Source organism: Myxine glutinosa, unplaced genomic scaffold (genome assembly GCF_964187855.1).
Source record: "Myxine glutinosa unplaced genomic scaffold, kmMyxGlut1.1 SCAFFOLD_2322, whole genome shotgun sequence".
Lineage (NCBI taxonomy): Eukaryota > Metazoa > Chordata > Myxini > Myxiniformes > Myxinidae > Myxine > Myxine glutinosa.
This window is the reverse complement of record NW_027618417.1, coordinates 14,364-33,821: the sequence shown is the minus strand read 5'-3', so window position 1 is coordinate 33,821 and position 19,458 is coordinate 14,364. Positions and strand designations below refer to the sequence as shown.

General features: G+C 42.0%; 1 protein-coding gene across 1 annotated transcript in view; it reads left to right on the top strand.

Annotated features, from left to right (window-relative positions):
* LOC137416919 (uncharacterized) overlaps positions 1–18,226 on the top strand; it is a gene marked incomplete at its 3' end in the record, with an annotated part of 58,031 nt that extends 39,805 nt beyond the window's left edge. Inside the window, exons 2-5 of the mRNA XM_078769381.1 lie at positions 16,657–16,807; positions 17,101–17,604; positions 17,691–17,896; positions 17,989–18,226. Of these exons, the coding sequence (XP_078625507.1) occupies positions 16,657–16,807; positions 17,101–17,604; positions 17,691–17,896; positions 17,989–18,226 (1,099 nt within the window). The remainder of the gene's footprint in view (positions 1–16,656; positions 16,808–17,100; positions 17,605–17,690; positions 17,897–17,988) is intronic.
* Between the last annotated feature and the right edge of the window lie 1,232 nt (positions 18,227–19,458).

The window sequence follows — 19,458 nt, the reverse complement described above, 5'->3', positions numbered from 1 at the left end:
AATGGCTTAATCGGGCTCAAATGGCTTAATCGGGCTAAAATGGCTTAATCGGGCTAAAATGGCTTAATCGGGCCAAAATGGCTTAATCGGGCTAAAATGGCTTAATCTGGCTAAAATGGCTTAATCGGGCTCAAATGGCTTAATCGGGCTAAAATGGCTTAATCGGGCTCAAATGGCTTAATCGGGCTCAAATAGCTTAATCGGGCTCAAATGGCTTAATCGGGCTCAAATGGCTTAATCGGGCTCAAATGACTTAATCGGGCTCAAATGGCTTAATCGGGCTAAAATGGCTTAATCAGGCTCAAATGGCTTAAACGGGCTCAAATGGCTTAATCGGGCTCAAATGGCTTAATCGGGCTCAAATGGCTTAATCGGGCTCAAATGGCTTAATCGGGCTAAAATGGCTTAATCGGGCTAAAATGGCTTAATCGGGCTCAAATGGCTTAATCGGGCTAAAATGGCTTAATCCGGCTCAAATGGCTTAATCAGGCTCAAATGGCTTAAACGGGCTCAAATGGCTTAATCGGGCTAAAATGGCTTAATCGGGCTCAAATGGCTTAATCGGGCTCAAATGGCTTAATCGGGCTCAAATGGCTTAATCGGGCTCAAATGGCTTAATCGGGCTAAAATGGCTTAATCGGGCTAAAATGGCTTAATCGGGCTCAAATGGCTTAATCGGGCTAAAATGGCTTAATCGGGCTAAAATGGCTTAATCGGGCTCAAATGTCTTAATCGGGCTCAAATGTCTTAATCGGGCTCAAATGGCTTAATCGGGCTCAAATGGCTTAATCGGGCTCAAATGTCTTAATCGGGCTCAAATGGCTTAATCGGGCTCAAATGGCTTAATCGGGCTAAAATGGCTTAATCGGGCTCAAATGGCTTAATCTGGCTAAAATGGCTTAATTGGGCTCAAATGGCTTAATCGGGCTAAAATGGCTTAATCGGGCTCAAATGGCTTAATCGGGCTCAAATGGCTTAATCGGGCTCAAATGGCTTAATCGGCCTAAAATGGCTTAATCGGGCTAAAATGGCTTAATCGGGCTAAAATGGCTTAATCGGGCTAAAATGGCTTAATCGGGCTCAAATGGCTTAATCGGGCTCAAATGGCTTAATCGGGCTCAAATGGCTTAATCGGGCTCAAATGGCTTAATCGGGCTCAAATGGCTTAATCGGGCTCAAATGGCTTAATCGGGCTCAAATGGCTTAATCGGGCTAAAATGGCTTAATCGGGCTCAAATGACTTAATCGGGCTCAAATGGCTTAATCGGGCTAAAATGGCTTAATCGGGCTCAAATGGCTTAATCAGGCTCAAATGGCTTAAACGGGCTCAAATGGCTTAATCGGGCTCAAATGGCTTAATCGGGCTCAAATGGCTTAATCGGGCTCAAATGGCTTAATCGGGCTCAAATGGCTTAATCGGGCTCAAATGGCTTAATCGGGCTAAAATGGCTTAATCGGGCTAAAATGGCTTAATCGGGCTCAAATGGCTTAATCGGGCTAAAATGGTTTAATCGGGCTCAAATGGCTTAATCCGTCTAAAATGGCTTAATCGGGCTAAAATGGCCTAATCGGGCTAAAATGGCCTAATCGGGCTAAAATGGCTTAATCGGGCTAAAATGGCTTAATCGGGCTAAAATGGCTTAATCGGGCTCAAATGGCTTAATGGGGCTAAAATGGCTTAATCGGGCTAAAATGGCTTAATCGGGCTCAAATGGCTTAATTGGGCTAAAATGGCTTAATCGGGCTCAAATGGCTTAATCGGGCTAAAATGGCTTAATCTGGCTCAAATGGCTTAATCGAGCTAAAATGGCTTAATCGGGCTAAAATGGCTTAATCGGGCTAAAATGGCTTAATCGGGCTAAAATGGCTTAATCGGGCTCAAATGGCTTAATCGGGCTCAAATGGCTTAATCGGGCTAAAATGGCTTAATCGGGCTAAAATGGCTTAATCGGGCTAAAATGGCTTAATCGGGCTAAAATGGCTTAATCGGGCTCAAATGGCTTAATCGGGCTCAAATGGCTTAATCGGGCTCAAATGGCTTAATCGGGCTCAAATGGCTTAATCGGGCTAAAATGGCTTAATCGGGCTCAAATGGCTTAATCGGGCTCAAATGGCTTAATCGGGCTAAAATGGCTTAATCGGCCTAAAATGGCTTAATCGGGCTAAAATGGCTTAATCGGGCTAAAATGGCTTAATCGGGCTAAAATGGCCTAATCTGGCTAAAATGGCCTAATCGGGCTAAAATGGCTTAATCGGGCTAAAATGGCTTAATCGGGCTAAAATGGCTTAATCGGCCTAAAATGGCTTAATCGGGCTAAAATGGCTTAATCGGGCTAAAATGGCTTAATCGGGCTAAAATGGCTTAATCGGGCTAAAATGGCTTAATCGGGCTAAAATGGCTTAATCGGGCTAAAATGGCTTAATTGGGCTAAAATGGCTTAATCGGGCTCAAATGGCTTAATCGGGCTCAAATGGCTTAATCGGGCTCAAATGTCTTAACCGGGCTCAAATGGCTTAATCGGGCTCAAATGACTTAATCGGGCTCAAATGGCTTAATCGGGCTAAAATGGCTTAATCGGGCTAAAATGGCTTAATCAGGCTCAAATGGCTTAATCGGGCTCAAATGGCTTAATCGGGCTCAAATGGCTTAATTGGGCTCAAATGGCTTAATCGGGCTCAAATGGCTTAATCGGGCTAAAATGGCTTAATCGGGCTCAAATGGCTTAATCGGGCTCAAATTGCTTAATCGGGCTCAAATGTCTTAATCGGGCTCAAATGGCTTAATCGGGCTCAAATGGCTTAATCGGGCTCAAATGTCTTAACCGGGCTCAAATTGCTTAATCGGGCTCAAATGACTTAATCGGGCTCAAATGGCTTAATCGGGCTAAAATGGCTTAATCGGGCTAAAATGGCTTAATCGGGCTCAAATGGCTTAATCGGGCTAAAATGGCTTAATCGGGCTCAAATGGCTTAATCGGGCTCAAATGGCTTAATCGGGCTCAAATGGCTTAATCAGGCTAAAATGGCTTAATCGGGCTCAAATGGCTTAATCGGGCTCAAATGGCTTAATCGGGCTCAAATGGCTTAATCGGGCTAAAATGGCTTAATCGGGCTCAAATGGCTTAATCGGGCTCAAATGGCTTAAACGGGCTAAAATGGCTTAATCGGGCTCAAATGGCTTAATCGGGCTCAAATGGCTTAATCGGGCTAAAATGGCTTAATCGGGCTCAAATGGCTTAATCGGGCTAAAATGGCTTAATCGGGCTCAAATGGCTTAATCGGGCTCAAATGGCTTAATCGGGCTAAAATGGCTTAAACGGGCTCAAATGGCTTAATCGGGCTCAAATGGCTTAATCGGGCTCAAATGGCTTAATCGGGCTAAAATGGCTTAATCGGGCTCAAATGTCTTAATCGGGCTCAAATGGCTTAATCGGGCTCAAATGGCTTAATCGGGCTCAAATGTCTTAATCGGGCTCAAATGGCTTAATCGGGCTCAAATGGCTTAATCGGGCTAAAATGGCTTAATCGGGCTCAAATGGCTTAATCGGGCTCAAATGGCTTAATCTGGCTAAAATGGCTTAATCGGGCTCAAATGGCTTAATCGGGCTAAAATGGCTTAATCGGGCTCAAATGGCTTAATCGGGCTCAAATGGCTTAATCGGGCTCAAATGGCTTAATCGGGCTAAAATGGCTTAATCGGGCTAAAATGGCTTAATCGGGCTAAAATGGCTTAATCGGGCTAAAATGGCTTAATCGGGCTAAAATGGCTTAATCGGGCTCAAATGGCTTAATCGGGCTCAAATGGCTTAATCGGGCTCAAATGGCTTAATCGGGCTCAAATGGCTTAATCGGGCTAAAATGGCCTAATCTGGCTAAAATGGCCTAATCTGGCTAAAATGGCCTAATCGGGATAAAATGGCTTAATCGGGCTAAAATGGCTTAATCGGGCTAAAATGGCTTAATCGGCCTAAAATGGCTTAATCGGGCTAAAATGGCTTAATCGGGCTCAAATGGCTTAATCGGGCTAAAATGGCTTAATCGGGCTAAAATGGCTTAATCGGGCTAAAATGGCTTAATCGGGCTAAAATGGTTTAATCGGGCTCAAATGGCTTAATCGGGCTCAAATGGCTTAATCGGGCTCAAATGGCTTAATCGGGCTCAAATGGCTTAATCGAGCTAAAATGGCTTAATCGGGCTAAAATGGCTTAATCGGGCTAAAATGGCCTAATCTGGCTAAAATGGCTTAATCGGGCCAAAATGGCTTAATTTGGCTCAAATGGCTTAATTGGGATCAAATGGCTTAATCGGGATCAAATGGCTTAATCGGGCTAAAATGGCTTAATCGGGCTCAAATGGCTTAATCGGGCTAAAATGGCTTAATCGGGCTAAAATGGCTTAATCGGGCTAAAATGGCTTAATCGGGCTCAAATGGCTTAATCGGGCTAAAATGGCTTAATCGGGCTAAAATGGCTTAATCGGGCCAAAATGGCTTAATCGGGCTAAAATGGCTTAATCTGGCTAAAATGGCTTAATCGGGCTCAAATGGCTTAATCGGGCTAAAATGGCTTAATCGGGCTCAAATGGCTTATTCGGGCTCAAATAGCTTAATCGGGCTCAAATGGCTTAATCGGGCTCAAATGGCTTAATCGGGCTCAAATGACTTAATCGGGCTCAAATGGCTTAATCGGGCTCAAATGGCTTAATCGGGCTCAAATGGCTTAATCGGGCTAAAATGGCTTAATCGGGCTAAAATGGCTTAATCGGGCTCAAATGGCTTAATCGGGCTAAAATGGCTTAATCCGGCTCAAATGGCTTAATCAGGCTCAAATGGCTTAAACGGGCTCAAATGGCTTAATCGGGCTCAAATGGCTTAATCGGGCTCAAATGGCTTAATCGGGCTCAAATGGCTTAATCGGGCTCAAATGGCTTAATCGGGCTCAAATGGCTTAATCGGGCTCAAATGGCTTAATCGGGCTAAAATGGCTTAATCGGGCTCAAATGACTTAATCGGGCTCAAATGGCTTAATCGGGCTAAAATGGCTTAATCGGGCTCAAATGGCTTAATCAGGCTCAAATGGCTTAAACGGGCTCAAATGGCTTAATCGGGCTAAAATGGCTTAATCGGGCTAAAATGGCTTAATCGGGCTCAAATGGCTTAATCGGGCTAAAATGGCTTAATCGGGCTAAAATGGCTTAATCGGGCTCAAATGTCTTAATCGGGCTCAAATGGCTTAATCGGGCTCAAATGGCTTAATCGGGCTCAAATGTCTTAATCGGGCTCAAATGGCTTAATCGGGCTCAAATGGCTTAATCGGGCTAAAATGGCTTAATCGGGCTCAAATGGCTTAATCGGGCTAAAATGGCTTAATCGGGCTCAAATGGCTTAATCGGGCTAAAATGGCTTAATCGGGCTAAAATGGCTTAATCGGGCTCAAATGTCTTAATCGGGCTCAAATGGCTTAATCGGGCTCAAATGGCTTAATCGGGCTCAAATGTCTTAATCGGGCTCAAATGGCTTAATCGGGCTCAAATGGCTTAATCGGGCTAAAATGGCTTAATCGGGCTCAAATGGCTTAATCGGGCTCAAATGGCTTAATCGGGCTCAAATGGCTTAATCGGGCTCAAATGGCTTAATCGGGCTCAAATGGCTTAATCGGCCTAAAATGGCTTAATCGGGCTAAAATGGCTTAATCGGGCTAAAATGGCTTAATCGGGCTAAAATGGCTTAATCGGGCTAAAATGGCTTAATCGGGCTCAAATGGCTTAATCGGGCTCAAATGGCTTAATCGGGCTCAAATGGCTTAATCGGGCTCAAATGGCTTAATCGGGCTCAAATGGCTTAATCGGGCTCAAATGTCTTAATCGGGCTAAAATGGCTTAATCGGGCTCAAATGACTTAATCGGGCTCAAATGGCTTAATCGGGCTAAAATGGCTTAATCGGGCTCAAATGGCTTAATCAGGCTCAAATGGCTTAAACGGGCTCAAATGGCTTAATCGGGCTCAAATGGCTTAATCGGGCTCAAATGGCTTAATCGGGCTCAAATGGCTTAATCGGGCTCAAATGGCTTAATCGGGCTCAAATGGCTTAATCGGGCTAAAATGGCTTAATCGGGCTAAAATGGCTTAATCGGGCTCAAATGGCTTAATCGGGCTAAAATGGTTTAATCGGGCTCAAATGGCTTAATCCGTCTAAAATGGCTTAATCGGGCTAAAATGGCCTAATCGGGCTAAAATGGCCTAATCGGGCTAAAATGGCTTAATCGGGCTAAAATGGCTTAATCGGGCTAAAATGGCTTAATCGGGCTAAAATGGCTTAATCTGGCTCAAATGGCTTAATCGAGCTAAAATGGCTTAATCGGGCTAAAATGGCTTAATCGGGCTAAAATGGCTTAATCGGGCTAAAATGGCCTAATCTGGCTAAAATGGCCTAATCGGGCTAAAATGGCTTAATCGGGCTAAAATGGCTGAATCGGGCTAAAATGGCTTAATCGGGCTAAAATGGCTTAATCGGGCTAAAATGGCTTAATCGGGCTCAAATGGCTTAATCGGGCTAAAATGGCTTAATCGGGCTAAAATGGCTTAATCGGGCTCAAATGGCTTAATCGAGCTAAAATGGCTTAATCGGGCTAAAATGGCTCAATCGGGCTAAAATGGCTTAATCGGGCTAAAATGGCTCAATCGGGCTAAAATGGCTTAATCGGGCTAAAATGGCTTGATCGGGCTAAAATGGCTTAATCGGCCTAAAATGGCTTAATCGGGCTAAAATGGCTTAATCGGGCTCAAATGGCTTAATCGGGCTAAAATGGCTTAATCGGGCTAAAATGGCTTAATCGGGCTAAAATGGCTTAATCGGGCTAAAATGGCTTAATCGGGTTAAAATGGCTTAATCGGGCTCAAATGGCTTAATCGGGCTCAAATGGCTTAATCGGGCTAAAATGGCTTAATCGGCATAAAATGGCTTAATCGGCCTAAAATGGCTTAATCGGGCTAAAATGGCTTAATCGGGCTAAAATGGCTTAATCGGGCTAAAATGGCTTAATCGGGCTAAAATGGCTTAATCGGGCTAAAATGGCTTAATCGGGCTAAAATGGCTTAATCGGGCTAAAATGGCTTAATCGGGCTAAAATGGCTTAATCGGGCTCAAATGGCTTAATCGGGCTCAAATGGCTTAATCGGGCTAAAATGGCTTAATCGGCATAAAATGGCTTAATCGGGCTAAAATGGCTTAATCGGGCTAAAATGGCTTAATCGGGCTAAAATGGCTTAATCGGGCTAAAATGGCTTAATCGGGCTAAAATGGCTTAATCGGGCTAAAATGGCTTAATCGGGCTCAAATGGCTTAATCGGGCTCAAATGGCTTAATCGGGCTAAAATGGCTTAATCGGGCTCAAATGGCTTAATCGGGCTCAAATGGCTTAATCGGTCTCAAATGGCTTAATCGGGCTAAAATGGCTTAATCGGGCTAAAATGGCTTAATCGGGCTAAAATGGCTTAATCGGGCTCAAATGGCTTAATCGGGCTAAAATGGCTTAATCGGGCTCAAATGGCTTAATCGGGCTCAAATGGCTTAATCGGGCTCAAATGGCTTAATCGGGCTCAAATGGCTTAATCGGGCTAAAATGGCTTAATCGGGCTAAAATGGCTTAATCGGGCTCAAATGGCTTAATCGGGCTAAAATGGTTTAATCGGGCTCAAATGGCTTAATCCGTCTAAAATGGCTTAATCGGGCTAAAATGGCCTAATCGGGCTAAAATGGCCTAATCGGGCTAAAATGGCTTAATCGGGCTAAAATGGCTTAATCGGGCTAAAATGGCTTAATCGGGCTAAAATGGCTTAATCTGGCTCAAATGGCTTAATCGAGCTAAAATGGCTTAATCGGGCTAAAATGGCTTAATCGGGCTAAAATGGCTTAATCGGGCTAAAATGGCCTAATCTGGCTAAAATGGCCTAATCGGGCTAAAATGGCTTAATCGGGCTAAAATGGCTGAATCGGGCTAAAATGGCTTAATCGGGCTAAAATGGCTTAATCGGGCTAAAATGGCTTAATCGGGCTCAAATGGCTTAATCGGGCTAAAATGGCTTAATCGGGCTAAAATGGCTTAATCGGGCTCAAATGGCTTAATCGAGCTAAAATGGCTTAATCGGGCTAAAATGGCTCAATCGGGCTAAAATGGCTTGATCGGGCTAAAATGGCTCAATCGGGCTAAAATGGCTTAATCGGGCTAAAATGGCTTGATCGGGCTAAAATGGCTTAATCGGCCTAAAATGGCTTAATCGGGCTAAAATGGCTTAATCGGGCTCAAATGGCTTAATCGGGCTAAAATGGCTTAATCGGGCTAAAATGGCTTAATCGGGCTAAAATGGCTTAATCGGGCTAAAATGGCTTAATCGGGTTAAAATGGCTTAATCGGGCTCAAATGGCTTAATCGGGCTCAAATGGCTTAATCGGGCTCAAATGGCTTAATCGGGCTAAAATGGCTTAATCGGGCTCAAATGGCTTAATCGGGCTCAAATGGCTTAATCGGTCTCAAATGGCTTAATCGGGCTAAAATGGCTTAATCGGGCTAAAATGGCTTAATCGGGCTAAAATGGCTTAATCGGGCTCAAATGGCTTAATCGGGCTAAAATGGCTTAATCGGGCTCAAATGGCTTAATCGGGCTCAAATGGCTTAATCGGGCTCAAATGGCTTAATCGGGCTCAAATGGCTTAATCGGGCTAAAATGGCTTAATCGGGCTAAAATGGCTTAATCGGGCTCAAATGGCTTAATCGGGCTAAAATGGTTTAATCGGGCTCAAATGGCTTAATCCGTCTAAAATGGCTTAATCGGGCTAAAATGGCCTAATCGGGCTAAAATGGCCTAATCGGGCTAAAATGGCTTAATCGGGCTAAAATGGCTTAATCGGGCTAAAATGGCTTAATCGGGCTAAAATGGCTTAATCTGGCTCAAATGGCTTAATCGAGCTAAAATGGCTTAATCGGGCTAAAATGGCTTAATCGGGCTAAAATGGCTTAATCGGGCTAAAATGGCCTAATCTGGCTAAAATGGCCTAATCGGGCTAAAATGGCTTAATCGGGCTAAAATGGCTGAATCGGGCTAAAATGGCTTAATCGGGCTAAAATGGCTTAATCGGGCTAAAATGGCTTAATCGGGCTCAAATGGCTTAATCGGGCTAAAATGGCTTAATCGGGCTAAAATGGCTTAATCGGGCTCAAATGGCTTAATCGAGCTAAAATGGCTTAATCGGGCTAAAATGGCTCAATCGGGCTAAAATGGCTTAATCGGGCTAAAATGGCTCAATCGGGCTAAAATGGCTTAATCGGGCTAAAATGGCTTGATCGGGCTAAAATGGCTTAATCGGCCTAAAATGGCTTAATCGGGCTAAAATGGCTTAATCGGGCTCAAATGGCTTAATCGGGCTAAAATGGCTTAATCGGGCTAAAATGGCTTAATCGGGCTAAAATGGCTTAATCGGGCTAAAATGGCTTAATCGGGTTAAAATGGCTTAATCGGCTCAAATGGCTTAATCGGGCTCAAATGGCTTAATCGGGCTAAAATGGCTTAATCGGCATAAAATGGCTTAATCGGCCTAAAATGGCTTAATCGGGCTAAAATGGCTTAATCGGGCTAAAATGGCTTAATCGGGCTAAAATGGCTTAATCGGGCTAAAATGGCTTAATCGGGCTAAAATGGCTTAATCGGGCTAAAATGGCTTAATCGGGCTAAAATGGCTTAATCGGGCTAAAATGGCTTAATCGGGCTCAAATGGCTTAATCGGGCTCAAATGGCTTAATCGGGCTAAAATGGCTTAATCGGCATAAAATGGCTTAATCGGGCTAAAATGGCTTAATCGGGCTAAAATGGCTTAATCGGGCTAAAATGGCTTAATCGGGCTAAAATGGCTTAATCGGGCTAAAATGGCTTAATCGGGCTAAAATGGCTTAATCGGGCTCAAATGGCTTAATCGGGCTCAAATGGCTTAATCGGGCTAAAATGGCTTAATCGGGCTCAAATGGCTTAATCGGGCTCAAATGGCTTAATCGGTCTCAAATGGCTTAATCGGGCTAAAATGGCTTAATCGGGCTAAAATGGCTTAATCGGGCTCAAATGGCTTAATCGGGCTAAAATGGCTTAATCGGGCTAAAATGGCTTAATCGGGCTCAAATGGCTTAATCGGGCTCAAATGGCTTAATCGGGCTAAAATGGCTTAATCGGGCTAAAATGGCTTAATCGGGCTAAAATGGCTTAATCGGGCTAAAATGGCTTAATCGGGCTCAAATGGCTTAATCGGGCTCAAATGGCTTAATCGGGCTCAAATGGCTTAATCGGGCTCAAATGGCTTAATCGGGCTAAAATGGCTTAATCGGGCTCAAATGGCTTAATCGGGCTCAAATGGCTTAATTGGGCTTAAATGGCTTAATCGGGCTGAAATGGCTTAATCGGGCTAAAATGGCTTAATCAGGCTAAAATGGCTTAATCGGGCTAAAATGGCTTAATCGGGCTAAAATGGCTTAATCGGGCTAAAATGGCTTAATCGGGCTAAAATGGCTTAATCGGGCTCAAATGGCTTAATCGGGCTCAAATGGCTTAATCGGGCTCAAATGGCTAAATCCGGCTAAAATGGCTTAATCGGGCTAAAATGGCCTAATCTGGCTAAAATGGCCTAATCGGGCTAAAATGGCTTAATCGGGCTAAAATGGCTTAATCGGGCTAAAATGGCTTAATCGGCCTAAAATGGCTTAATCGGGCTAAAATGGCTTAATCAGGCTAAAATGGCTTAATCGGGCTAAAATGGCTTAATCGGGCTAAAATGGCTTAATTGGGCTAAAATGGCTTAATCGGCCTAAAATGGCTTAATCGGGCTAAAATGGCTTAATCGGGCTCAAATGGCTTAATCGGGCTCAAATGGCTTAATCCGGCTAAAATGGCTTAATCGGGCTAAAATGGCCTAATCTGGCTAAAATGGCCTAATCGGGCTAAAATGGCTTAATCGGGCTAAAATGGCTTAATCGGGCTAAAATGGCTTAATCGGCCTAAAATGGCTTAATCGGGCTAAAATGGCTTAATCGGCCTAAAATGGCTTAATCGGGCTAAAATGGCTTAATCAGGCTAAAATGGCTTAATCGGGCTAAAATGGCTTAATCGGGCTAAAATGGCTTAATTGGGCTAAAATGGCTTAATCGGGCTAAAATGGCTTAATCGGGCTAAAATGGCCTAATCTGGCGAAAATGGCCTAATCGGGCTAAAATGGCTTAATCGGGCTAAAATGGCTTAATCGGGCTAAAATGGCTTAATCGGCCTAAAATGGCTTAATCGGGCTAAAATGGCTTAATCGGGCTAAAATGGCTTAATCGGGCTAAAATGGCCTAATCTGGCTAAAATGGCCTAATCGGGCTAAAATGGCTTAATCGGGCTAAAATGGCTTAATCGGGCTAAAATGGCTTAATCGGCCTAAAATGGCTTAATCGGGCTAAAATGGCTTAATCGGGCTAAAATGGCTTAATCGGGCTAAAATGGCTTAATTGGGCTAAAATGGCTTAATCGGGCTAAAATGGCTTAATCGGGCTAAAATGGCCTAATCTGGCGAAAATGGCCTAATCGGGCTAAAATGGCTTAATCGGGCTAAAATGGCTTAATCGGGCTAAAATGGCTTAATCCGCCTAAAATGGCTTAATCGCGCTAAAATGGCTTAATCGGGCTAAAATGGCTTAATCGGGCTAAAATGGCCTAATCTGGCTAAAATGGCCTAATCGGGCTAAAATGGCTTAATCGGGCTAAAATGGCTTAATCGGGCTAAAATGGCTTAATCGGCCTAAAATGGCTTAATCGGGCTCAAATGGCTTAATCGGGCTCAAATGGCTTAATCGGGCTCAAATGGCTTAATCGGGCTCAAATGGCTTAATCAGGCTCAAATGGCTTAATCGAGCTAAAATGGCTTAATCGGGCTAAAATGGCTTAATCGGGCTAAAATGGCTTAATCGGGCTAAAATGGCTTAATCGGGCTAAAATGGCTTAATCGGGCTAAAATGGTTTAATCGGGCTCAAATGGCTTAATCGGGCTCAAATGGCTTAATCGGGCTCAAATGGCTTAATCGGGCTCAAATGGCTTAATCGAGCTAAAATGGCTTAATCGGGCTAAAATGGCTTAATCGGGCTAAAATGGCCTAATCTGGCTAAAATGGCCTAATCGGGCTAAAATGGCTTAATCGGGCTCAAATGGCTTAATTGGGCTAAAATGGCTTAATCGGGCTCAAATGTCTTAACCGGGCTCAAATGGCTTAATCGGGCTCAAATGGCTTAATCGGGCTAAAATGGCTTAATCGGGCTAAAATGGCTTAATCGGGCTCAAATGGCTTAATCGGGCTCAAATGGCTTAATCGGGCTAAAATGGCTTAATCGGGCTAAAATGGCTTAATCGGGCTAAAATGGCTTAATCGGGCTCAAATGGCTTAATCGGGCTCAAATGGCTTAATCGGGCTCAAATGGCTTAATCGGGCTCAAATGGCTTAATCGGGCTCAAATGGCTTAATCGGGCTAAAATGGCTTAATCAGGCTAAAATGGCTTAATCAGGCTCAAATGGCTTAATCGGGCTCAAATGGCTTAATCGGGCTAAAATGGCTTAATCGGGCTAAAATGGCTTAATCGGGCTCAAATTGCTTAATCGGGCTCAAAAGGCTTAAATGGGCTCAAATGGCTTAATCGGGCTAAAATGGCTTAATCGGGCTAAAATGGCTTAATCGGGCTCAAATGGCTTAATCGGGCTCAAATGGCTTAATCGGGCTAAAATGGCTTAATCGGGCCAAAATGGCTTAATCGGGCCAAAATGGCTTAATTTGGCTCAAATGGCTTAATTGGGATCAAATGGCTTAATCGGGATCAAATGGCTTAATCGGGCTAAAATGGCTTAATCGGGCTCAAATGGCTTAATCGGGCTAAAATGGCTTAATCGGGCTAAAATGGCTTAATCGGGCTAAAATGGCTTAATCGGGCTCAAATGGCTTAATCGGGCTAAAATGGCTTAATCGGGCTAAAATGGCTTAATCGGGCCAAAATGGCTTAATCGGGCTAAAATGGCTTAATCTGGCTAAAATGGCTTAATCGGGCTCAAATGGCTTAATCGGGCTAAAATGGCTTAATCGGGCTCAAATGGCTTAATCGGGCTCAAATAGCTTAATCGGGCCCAAATGGCTTAATCGGGCTCAAATGGCTTAATCGGGCTCAAATGACTTAATCGGGCTCAAATGGCTTAATCGGGCTAAAATGGCTTAATCAGGCTCAAATGGCTTAAACGGGCTCAAATGGCTTAATCGGGCTCAAATGGCTTAATCGGGCTCAAATGGCTTAATCGGGCTCAAATGGCTTAATCGGGCTAAAATGGCTTAATCGGGCTAAAATGGCTTAATCGGGCTCAAATGGCTTAATCGGGCTAAAATGGCTTAATCCGGCTCAAATGGCTTAATCAGGCTCAAATGGCTTAATCGGGCTCAAATGGCTTAATCGGGCTAAAATGGCTTAATCGGGCTAAAATGGCTTAATCGGGCTAAAATGGCTTAATCGGGCTAAAATGGCTTAATCGGGCTAAAATGGCTTAATCGGGCTAAAATGGCTTAATCGGGCTAAAATGGCTTAATCGGGCTAAAATGGCTTAATCGGGCTCAAATGGCTTAATCGGGCTCAAATGGCTTAATCGGGCTAAAATGGCTTAATCGGCATAAAATGGCTTAATCGGGCTAAAATGGCTTAATCGGGCTAAAATGGCTTAATCGGGCTAAAATGGCTTAATCGGGCTAAAATGGCTTAATCGGGCTAAAATGGCTTAATCGGGCTAAAATGGCTTAATCGGGCTCAAATGGCTTAATCGGGCTAAAATGGCTTAATCGGGCTCAAATTGCTTAATCGGGCTCAAAAGGCTTAAATGGGCTCAAATGGCTTAATCGGGCTAAAATGGCTTAATCGGGCTAAAATGGCTTAATCGGGCTCAAATGGCTTAATCGGGCTCAAATGGCTTAATCGGGCTAAAATGGCTTAATCGGGCCAAAATGGCTTAATCGGGCCAAAATGGCTTAATTTGGCTCAAATGGCTTAATTGGGATCAAATGGCTTAATCGGGATCAAATGGCTTAATCGGGCTAAAATGGCTTAATCGGGCTCAAATGGCTTAATCGGGCTAAAATGGCTTAATCGGGCTAAAATGGCTTAATCGGGCTAAAATGGCTTAATCGGGCTCAAATGGCTTAATCGGGCTAAAATGGCTTAATCGGGCTAAAATGGCTTAATCGGGCCAAAATGGCTTAATCGGGCTAAAATGGCTTAATCTGGCTAAAATGGCTTAATCGGGCTCAAATGGCTTAATCGGGCTAAAATGGCTTAATCGGGCTCAAATGGCTTAATCGGGCTAAAATGGCCTAATCTGGCTAAAATGGCCTAATCGGGCTAAAATGGCTTAATCGGGCTAGAATGGCTTAATCGGGCTAAAATGGCTTAATCGGCCTAAAATGGCTTAATCGGGCTAAAATGGCTTAATCAGGCTAAAATGGCTTAATCGGGCTAAAATGGCTTAATCGGGCTAAAATGGCTTAATTGGGCTAAAATGGCTTAATCGGCCTAAAATGGCTTAATCGGGCTAAAATGGCTTAATCGGGCTCAAATGGCTTAATCGGGCTCAAATGGCTTAATCCGGCTAAAATGGCTTAATCGGGCTAAAATGGCCTAATCTGGCTAAAATGGCCTAATCGGGCTAAAATGGCTTAATCGGGCTAAAATGGCTTAATCGGGCTAAAATGGCTTAATCGGCCTAAAATGGCTTAATCGGGCTAAAATGGCTTAATCGGCCTAAAATGGCTTAATCGGGCTAAAATGGCTTAATCAGGCTAAAATGGCTTAATCGGGCTAAAATGGCTTAATCGGGCTAAAATGGCTTAATTGGGCTAAAATGGCTTAATCGGGCTAAAATGGCTTAATCGGGCTAAAATGGCCTAATCTGGCGAAAATGGCCTAATCGGGCTAAAATGGCTTAATCGGGCTAAAATGGCTTAATCGGGCTAAAATGGCTTAATCGGCCTAAAATGGCTTAATCGGGCTAAAATGGCTTAATCGGGCTAAAATGGCTTAATCGGGCTAAAATGGCCTAATCTGGCTAAAATGGCCTAATCGGGCTAAAATGGCTTAATCGGGCTAAAATGGCTTAATCGGGCTAAAATGGCTTAATCGGCCTAAAATGGCTTAATCGGGCTAAAATGGCTTAATCGGGCTAAAATGGCTTAATCGGCCTAAAATGGCTTAATCGGGCTAAAATGGCTTAATCGGGCTAAAATGGCTTAATCGGGCTAAAATGGCTTAATCGGGCTAAAATGGCTTAATCGGGCTAAAATGGCTTAATCGGCCTAAAATGGCTTAATCGGGCTAAAATGGCTTAATCGGGCTCAAATGGCTTAATCGGGCTCAAATGGCTTAATCGGGCTCAAATGGCTTAATCGGGCTAAAATGGCTTAATCGGGCTAAAATGGCTTAATCGGGCTAAAATGGCTTAATCGGGCTCAAATGGCTTAATCGGGCTCAAATGGCTTAATCGGGCTAAAATGGCTTAATCGGGCTCAAATGACTTAATCGGGCTAAAATGGCTTAATCGGGCTAAAATGGCTTAATCGGCCTAAAATGGCTTAATCGGGCTAAAATGGCTTAATCGGGCTCAAATGGCTTAATCGGGCTCAAATGGCTTAATCGGGCTCAAATGGCTTAATCGGGCTAAAATGGCTTAATCGGGCTAAAATGGCTTAATCGGGCTCAAATGGCTTAATCGGGCTAAAATGGCTTAATTGGGCTAAAATGGCAGTAGATGATAAATGTTGCTTCTGGGACACCTCCGTTTAACATGGGAAATCCCTATCTAATGTCATTTACCCCCCTGTCTTTAAAAAAAATCATAAACACCTCTCTTTCTCCCTCTATGAACCTATAATCCTTCTCACCTTATGAACCTATGATCCTTCTCGCCTTATGAACCTATGATTTTCTTCCTTTATGAACCTATAATCCTTCTAGCCTTATGAACCTATGATCATTCTCACTTCCATGTAAATTTCCCTCTCACCATCACTTTTCTTCATTTCCCCTTAACACCTCTATTCCTGACCCCCTTGGTCTTATGGGCCTTTTTCTCTTACTATCAATGATCATTGTTGTTCATTGATCATTGATTATTTATGTTCGGGTCCTGTGCCACACACTTTTTGTTAAGCTCCGCGCCACTTTTTTTTGCTAAGCCCCGCCCACTTTTTGTTAAGCTCCGCCCACTTTTTGTTAAGCTCCGCCCACTTTTGGTAGGCCCCGCCCACGTTTTACTAAAGCCCACCCACTTTATAAACTCTCCAGCATTACATTATTTTTAGTTAAGACATTACATCATTTTCTGTTGAAACATTACATCATTTTCTGTTGAAACATTACATCATTTTCTGTTGAAACATTACATCATTTTCTGTTGAAACATTACATCATTTTCTGTTGAAACATTACATCATTTTCTGTTGAGACATTACATCATTTCCAGTTAAGACATGCCCAGACTTGCCCAGACTTGCCCACACTTGCCCAAGGGAATTTCCACAGGAAATGACACACCCAGTCTTTCTTATAAAAGGCACTAACCACACAGGCCTTTTCAAACACACTTCCTGCTTCACTTGAGAATGAACTACTATGCTGAAAAGGAGTTGGATAACTTTGACATTCCTTGGAGTCCTACTACCTGTGTGGAGCTCAACCTTCAGATTGATGAACTGGACTCGAACCTCTTATCAATGGAGGTAAGTTTATTTATTTATTTATTTATTTTTTATTTTTTTCTATTTATTTATTATTATTTTTTGTATATTTTTTTTTTTGTATTTTTTTTTTTTGTATTTTTTTTTTGTATTTTTTTTTTTTGTATTTTTTTTTTTTTTGTATTTTTTTTTTTTGTATTTTTTTTTTTTTTTTTTTTTTTTTTAAGATAAGACTCGTGTAAGAGTCAGCAAAGTTTCTTTTAATATTCATAGAGCTTGATTTATATAAATAATAATATTGTCTTAAATTAATACGTTGTTATTTTCTCTCACAGGAAATTGTATCTGAGATACAAAATGAAAATACTACTTTTGCCACAACCTGGGGTGAAATGATGATTGATTTGTTTGAAGACCTTTTGAACAACCAAGACCCACAGAATGAGTTCTACCTTGATGACCCAGCCAAAGAGTTATACCTTGGAGACTCACTAAATTTGGGAAAAACAAATTATGAGGTCTGCCGAGATGGTTCTAACTGTGGAGCCTACCTTGGAGACTCACTAAATTTGAGAAAAACAAATTATGAGGTCTGCCGAGATGGTTCTAACTGTGGAGCCTACCTTGGAGACTCACTAAATTTGGGAAAAACAAATTATGAGGTCTGCCTAGATGGTTCTAACTGTGGAGCCTACCTTGGAGACTCACTAAATTTCATAAAATTAGGAAAAGAGTTTTACCTTGGAGACTTTGAAAACTGGTTTCGTTTTGGAGACTCTAGCTGTGTGGAGCTAAACCTTCACCTTGATAAACTCGATTCAAATTTCTCATCAATGAAGGTAATATTTTATTTTAATATACATATAATAATTGTGTATTACATGTAAAAAATAATTAATTAATACGTTGTTATTTTCTCTCACAGGAAATTGTATCTGAGATTCAAAATGAAAATACAACTTTTGCCACAACCTGGGGTGAAATGATCGATTTGTTTAAAGACCTTTTGAGCAACCATGACCAAGAGAACGAGTTTTGCCTTGATAATCCAACGAAAGAGTTTTACCTTGGAGGCTCTTTGGATTCTAAAGCAATGAACAATGTTCTTTCTTTAATGACGTTTGATTTAAGGTAAGTTCAGTTGATTAATAATCAATTAAAGTATATGTTATTTCATTCAATATTAGATAAGTAATATATTTCTTTTTTTACATGTATTTCAGCAATATCAAGAAAGTTCAGAGAAGAAGATGCTGGAAAATACTTTCTTCCCATTTCTACTTTTTCCAACTTGAAAGCCTTGAAAGACAGAATTGGAGGAAGAGGAAAAATATATATTTTGAAATACATATTAAAAAACATTTTAAAAAAATATTGAAATACGTATTTAAAAAAAGAAAAGGAAAAAAAGATTATGCTAGGGTTAGGGTTGGGATTTTGAATGTGAGGGTTAGGGATGGGGTTGGGTTAATGGGTTAGGGATGGGTTGGGTTAGGGTTGGGATTTTGAATGTGAGGGTTAGGGATGGGTTGGGTAAGGGATGGGGATGGGTTAGGGATTGGGTTGGGTTAGGGTTCTAGATGTGAGGTGAATTTTTGAATGAATGTCAAACCTCACAGACTCATTTATCTTATATTATCATTGAATTGTTTTTAAAAAGTTGAGAAAAGATAAATAGAATTGGAAGGTCATACAAAGAGATGGAGTTAAGAACTTTTTTTTAATGGTTGATGTAATGGATTCAGTTGTTTTGACTAACAAATATGGTGTTTTAATGTGGGGGTTGGGTTAGGGTTTGCACATTATTATGACCCACTCACACACACAAAAGTTAAGCCCCAACTAAAAAGTTGTGGGATTCTGTGTTTGGGGTTCACAGATTTAAAAACGTATCCCCATGATACACACAAAAGTTAAGCCCCAACTAAAAAGTTGTGGGATTCTGTGTTTGGGGTTCACAGATTTAAAAACGTATCCCCATTATACACACAAAAGTTAAGCCCCAACTAAAAAGTTGTGGGATTCTGTGTTTGGGGTTCACAGATTTAAAAACGTATCCCCATGATACACACAAAAGTTAAGCCCCAACTAAAAAGTTGTGGGATTCTGTGTTTGGGGTTCACAGATTTAAAAACGTATCCCCATTATACACACAAAAGTTAAGCCCCAACTAAAAAGTTGTGGGATTCTGTGTTTGGGGTTCACAGATTTAAAAACGTATCCCCATTATACACACAAAAGTTAAGCCCCAACTAAAAAGTTGTGGGATTCTGTGTTTGGGGTTCACAGATTTAAAAACGTATCCCCATTATACACACAAAAGTTAAGCCTCAACTAAAAAGTTGTGGGATTCTGTGTTTGGGGTTCACAGATTTAAAAACGTATCCCCATTATACACACAAAAGTTAGCCCCAACTAAAAAGTTGTGGGATTCTGTGTTTGGGGTTCACAGATTTAAAAACGTATCCCCATTACATTTTTTAATTTATTTATTATTTTCAAGGGTTATCAGCTTTGTTTTTTGTAATTCCTGTGAATAAAATGACCCTAAGATTTCTTCTCCATTTAAATCATATAATTTGTAGGTCCAAGGGACTGTATCCATTACATCAACGATTTTAAATAATTCATTAGTCCATTTTTTTGTATAACCTTTCTCAAAATGGCTTTTCCATCTGTATATTCTTACAATA